A 6,297-nucleotide genomic window follows, 5' to 3' on the forward strand; every position below is an offset into this window, starting at 1 on the left:
CCTCGTTAATGGAAATAAATTGAATCATGTTTCAAATTCCAACACACTTTAACCAAAGATTAAATTAATGAAATAATTATCTTGTTTATTTTAAAAATTGGTAGACAGGAACGCACTTTTTATAAAATTAGAGGATACATTGCACATGATGTCATTATAAAAAAAATAGCATATTACCTAAATTTTATGATATTAATTTATATTTTGTTTATACTTATTGAGCCTAATTCAAGAGTTTGAGAGATAATAACTTAAATTTGGGTGATCTGGTTATGTAAAATGCTTTGACAATTTAAATTTATAATTTTTTTACATATAGATGTTTTAACTTATTACTAAACCACTAATACAAGATTTTATTACTTAGCATTATTTTCTCTCAACATTTATAACATATGAAAAGATTATAAAAAATTGTAAAATAACAAAATTTTCAATCAAATTAAATGTTAATTTTTTAGTGTGAGAACATGTTTAACATCCAGCATTTTCCTATACTTTTTATTAGTTTCTTTTACCCTCTAAAAAGAAAGGATTCGTCACTCTTTCTCTTTCTTTTACCGAGAGGCAAAATGAAAATAGCGAAAAGAAGTAAAGATTTTTACTTGTTTTAATATATCAAATAACATTTTTACTAACAACTTGCATCGGTATTAAATTATTGTAGTTTAAATAATATAACAAAAAATTCAAATGCACTCTCATTGTTTCAATCCCATTAAATTTAAATTTCATCACTTGGGAATAGTAAAAAAGGTAAAAACATGTAAAAATATTTAACATTCATAGTTAGGTATACCAACTTTGTTTCGTAGGTTTGCGTGTAAAGACTTGCAAAGTTACAAACTTGGACATAAAAATAAGTCATTGATTTAATTGGGACTCCATATGAACTGGCTTGCATAAGCTGTAGATTAAACAGGATGAGTTTGTTAGTTAATGGAGTAATGTGTTAATTTGCAAAAAATTTAAAAATAACTTTTTAATATATTTAATTACTTGAAAGTAAAAAATATTATATAACTAAGAAAAGCTAACAAACATATATACAAACAAGCTCTTCACCTGAGAGCCTGTCTGCAGGGCTGCATAAACAGGACCATTCTAATCCAATAGAACAGTGTCTACGCACCCACAAGTCCCTAACCAACGATTGGGTTCCAGCGAAACATATAGGGTGGTCGAATTGTATTTTGGACACCCAATGGTCAAATGCCGCTAACTTAAACTTGCGGAAGAGATTGCGCATTTTCACTTTCTAAAATTTTCAAAATTGGTCTTTGCTTAGCTTCACAAAGAAAATCCCTTCACCTATACATTCCATTACTTCGTTCAAGTTATAATATTTCACTGAAAAATAAAATCAGTAAAAGCCAATTTTATTCCCTCTGAGAATATTAAGGAGCAGTCAGCATTTGCTGCTCTTTACAATATCGAACAAAGAACATATAAAAAGTGTATCTACTATGAAATCAACAAAATAAACAAGTCAGAAAAATTACAGCCAAGAAAGAAACTAGTCAAAGATTCATCACTTCTCCAACTCCAATAAAAACCCAAATACGAATAGACACACCTCTTCAGAGTTTAGAGGTTGCGAGCTTGATGAGATCCTTCCGAAGAATTTTGCCAGATGGGTTTTTGGGTATGGAAGATATAAACGCCACTTTTCGAATTCTCTTGTAAGGAGCCACCTGTATGCAATGTTTCAAGATTATACTTGGGTCAAATATTCCATATAATTTCAGCCATTAAAATTGAACTGAGACAATCAGATATTTACTATTTAATAATAAGAAGTGGCAATTGTTGAAGACTAACCTGTCCTGCAACGAACTCCATAACTTGGCTATCTGATATGCTACTTCCAGCCTTCCTTACCACATATGCCATTGGATACTGCCCAACCTCCTTATCTGGATACCTGATATAATACATGACATAATCATTAAATTAAATTAAATTAAATTAAGAAAACCGAAATCGCAATATTGTTTTTTTAGCAATATGTGGGGTAGTTGAAAGGCATACGGTATGACAGCAGCATCTAAAATAGCAGGATGAGTCAGCAACAAGGCCTCTAGTTCTGCTGGAGGGACCTAAAATATCAACAAACAAAATCGAGATCATCACTAATATTGACAATATTCCTATTCCAATACCAATACCAATTCCAATTCCAATTTTATGTTTCGTTGAATAAAGCAGGTCTCTACAGTTGTTAAATACAACTGATGATGACAATAACAGATTATTCTCAATCTAGTACCTGATATCCCTTGTATTTAATGAGCTCTTTCAATCTATCGACAATAAATATGAATCCATCATTGTCGATGTAACACACATCCCCTGTTCTCAACCATCCCTTTGAATCAAGGGTTGATGTGGTTGCCTCCTCGTTACTAAAGTAGCCTGCCATTTCCCACGCGTTCAACGTCAGTTAAAACATACATCGAATAATAAACCAAACCACAATTTCATCCACCTGTTGCACAAACCTTTACCCTATGCTTGGAGAAAATCAAAGAAAACGAAATATTTTAAATTTAAAAATTTTCATTGCTTAATTGAAGAGATAACAAAGAGGAAAGAAAACTTCAAGGAATACCGAAATATATGCTCTGAAAGTTTTATCATTCTAGAACTGACAGAACTCAAACGGCTATGATTTTTGAGTAATCAAATCATTTAAATACAAAAAAGAGACATTTCTATACATAATTAACTTGTCAAATACCGATAATTAAAATTCTTGAGTAGCTAAAACATTGAATAACAAAGATTTATTCGTTAATCTGGAGCAACTTGAACCAATCTATTAATAGCAAATAAAAACATTCAGAAACTCATCTAAGGGACAGTAGATACTAGGTAAACCCCCGACATGGCAGACAAGTTTCGGATGCACGCGAAGATCATTTAAAATCAATTCGCATAACATAAGCCATGATCCCTCCGAATTCCAAAAGAAATAATTTCCTAGTTTAATGTACATTTTGACCGTATAATGTGTTTTCGGCACGGGACTGTAGACTAGCGCTTATATAAAGATAATATTTCCCCCGAAAAAAACAAACGCTGACGTAACAAATCCACTAGCATCATTTTCAAAATTAAAACAAAAAAGTTAAAAGCTTGCCTTTCATAATGGTGGGACCCCTGAGCCAGAGCTCACCGGTGCTGTTAACCGGAACGGACTGACCGGAGTCAGGGTCGACGATCATAGCCTGAGTGGAAGGCGACAAGAGGCCGGCGGTGCCGTACCTTCGACTCTCCTCCAAGGAATCGGTGGAGGCCCCAACGCCGGTTGATTCCGTCAAGCCATAACCCTGAAGGATGGCGACGTTGGGGTACTTCTCCACGAACCCCTCTATCACCTCCTTGCTCAGCGGAGCCCCACCGGAGAGCACGGAATGCAGCGACCTCAAATCGTACTTTCCCTTTATCGCATCGGCGTTGTTCAGCATCGCCACCAGTATGGGCGGCACCAGCGGCAGGTACGTCGCACCAAACCTCTCAATTGCCGACAGCATGTCGTGCATCTCGAACTTGGACAGCACCACGATGGTGGATCCCGAAGCCAGAATCCCCGTCGCGAACGCCACCAGACCGTATATGTGGAACATGGGCACTGTGCAGATGAAGGTTTCCCCCTCTTCCATTCTGAACCGACCCAACACGATCTGAACCATCGATATTAGGTTCCGGTGCGAAGAAACCACGCCCTTGCTGGGTCCCGTAGTGCCGGAGGAGTAGAGCAGCGTGGCCGTGTCATCCTGGTCAACTCGTTCCCTCACTCGCCTAGCCCCGGGTTCCTTCTTCATCATCTCCTCAAGCGTGGTAACTATTCTGGGAGGGGGTGAATCGGCGTGGTCCATGAGAACGATTGGGAGGGAGGGTGATGCGGCTGTGAGCTTGGGAAGCAGGGGAGGGATTGTGAAGGCGAGGAGGGGCTTGGAATCGGCGATCTGTTTGGCTATTTCGCGCGAGGTGTTGAGAGGGTTGGTGGTGGTGATGATGGCTCCGAGGGACATGACGGCCAGGCACACCACTGGGAAGTAGATGGAGTTGGGAGAGAGGAGGAGGACCACGTTCCCCTTTCCGATGCCCATGTCCGAGAGAGAGGCGGCCACGGCGTCCACCGCCTGCCATAGCTGTTGGTAGGTGAAGTGCCGCCCTGTGGCTGCGTCGATGAAGGCGGTGGTTCCCCGGTGGGCGCGTGAGGAGATGAATGTGGTGACGTCTAAGGCGTTGTTGGGAGGGAGTGGAAGGGGCTTGCGCTTACTGTAGAAGATTGAATTTGCAGTGCAGAACCCACTTCTCGGATCTATCCCTTTTCCACTGTGTTCCTCCATCTCTCAATTCCTATCGATCACTTGCTCCCCCTTTTTTCTTACTTTTCCAGCTCTCCATTTAACTACTCTTCCTTATATAATATAATCGCATGCACTAACGTTTTCAAGTGTGTGATTCTCTCTTAGACTCTTACTTACCGTCCTTCTCATTTTTATACTTTTAATATCACGTGGTTACTTAACTGGTCCAATCCTGTTTTAGATTAATAAATAATTTTTTTTAATTATCTTTAAAAATAATAAAAGATCCTTTAACTAACGGACGGAAACGTGACTATGGGCATGGGGTTATGGAAACGTTGACCCATTGTATTGACGAGTGCGGGTGGATAAATTTGACATTGCACAACTCGCACGATGGCCGGTGGGGAGCTCCGTTCAACCGACCTTCGCGTCGCGGTCCCTTCAAGTTCATGATTTATTTAACGAAATGTTTTTCATCTACGTTAATGCGCGTTTAGCTTAATTTATTTTAATAAATTCATGTATTATTTTTATATTTTCTTAATTTTTTTTAAAGCAAACCTTATGAACTTAATCTTCAACTCTTCCATCTCCAAAGCCATCATTGGTAGTTTAGTGACAATTTTTCACAAGTATACAACTTATATTAAGTAGTTTCTCGGTCTTTTGGCCCCGTAGTCGTACACAAATATTATTAATAATTTTATAACACATGCAAAATATTTATTAATAGAGAAATATAATAAAAATATAAGAAACTTGATCTAACTTTTATCTATTTTAATAAGATACTTTCCGTAGTATCTAAGTTTTAATTCACCTTTCAATTCTTTTCCGAAGAGGTCACATTAACATTTTTTCAGCTTACATTCTCATATTTTGGACCGATGCAATTTTACATTTGTTTTACAAACTATTGAATTAGAATACTAGAAAATAATGAATAAAATTGTTTTCTAACTTTTTTATTTTTATTCTTTTAACAATTTTTTATTTTCTTTAATAAGGTTTTAGATTCAAGTTTTATAAATGTTTCTGAAAATGATACACTTATTCATTGTAACTTCTATCCTTGCGCACTGTTATAACGTCCTCATAGAATATTTTAATTCTCCTTATCTAGAGAGGGAAGGATGCACTCCGACGATCAAATAAGTATTTAATATAAAGTAATAAATGCTATTAAATATTTTAAAATCCTCTTTTACTTATTTTTTTACTTTCCTTTTATATACATAATATTGGGCTAATAGACTTGATGAGTCAGCCTTAGATTAATCTTCTAATTGCTTAGATAATTATCTTAATTAGTTTATTAATTTATCTTAATGTGACTAAAGAGATGTTGGTACTCCTTATTCAAAAGTGGAGTCGAAGAGGTGTGGATACCCTTCTTCCTAAAACAATACTGAAGGGGTGTAGAGACTCTTAAAAAAATTTCTCTTAAAAAATGCTACTTTATATTAAAAAAATATTTTATTAACTCATGAAATTAAGAAAAAAAGAAAAACTGTTATGCAATCCGTTATTTCATTTCGATCTATCAGTTTTGGTATAATTCTTCTACTTTATCTATTATTTTCTAATTAGATTTAGCAACATTTGAAATGTTATTTCTAGGGATGATAATAAGATTCGAACGGGCGAGAATTTCTAACTACAACCTAAGTTTGATGGAGAAAACTCACTTCGAAGATGAACTTTGATTCAAGTTTTTTCATTAAAAAAGATCGAATTCACATATGAGGGTTTTGATAAATTAATGCAAATAAAAAACATAAAGAAAATTATCATCCTAATTTATGGTTTTATTATTTTTATATTAATTAATATAAGTGGGCAGGAGTAGGACGAAAAAGATTCAATACCTAACTTGTCATATTTCATCTCTGGTTATTTATCTAGACAAAAATTAATGGAATTTTGATGCCTCATAACACTAGCTTTAACTAAAATGAATATTTGCATAAATTGT

The 6,297-nt window shown here is 35.7% G+C and overlaps 1 protein-coding gene across 2 annotated transcripts; it reads right to left on the minus strand.

Moving 5' to 3' along the window:
* Positions 1-754: 754 nt before the first annotated feature.
* Positions 755-4,401, minus strand: LOC113846581 (4-coumarate--CoA ligase-like 5). 2 transcript variants are annotated; one of them, XM_027475024.1, is made up of 6 exons: positions 3,143-4,401; positions 2,270-2,415; positions 2,032-2,099; positions 1,822-1,924; positions 1,577-1,694; positions 755-907 (listed from the first exon to the last, which is right to left on the minus strand). In XM_027475024.1, exons 1-5 carry the CDS (start codon positions 4,356-4,358, stop codon positions 1,581-1,583), a joined length of 1,647 nt encoding a protein of 548 aa, XP_027330825.1. In that variant the 5' UTR covers positions 4,359-4,401; the 3' UTR covers positions 755-907; positions 1,577-1,580. The 2 variants fall into 2 exon arrangements, with proteins under 2 accessions (XP_027330825.1, XP_027330824.1); XM_027475023.1 differs by lacking the exon at positions 755-907 and having other exon boundaries at positions 1,306-1,694.
* Positions 4,402-6,297: the final 1,896 nt, after the last annotated feature.

The sequence above is a fragment of the Abrus precatorius genome, unplaced genomic scaffold (assembly GCF_003935025.1).
Source record: "Abrus precatorius isolate BTA unplaced genomic scaffold, Abrus_2018 Scaffold8, whole genome shotgun sequence".
NCBI lineage: Eukaryota > Viridiplantae > Streptophyta > Magnoliopsida > Fabales > Fabaceae > Abrus > Abrus precatorius.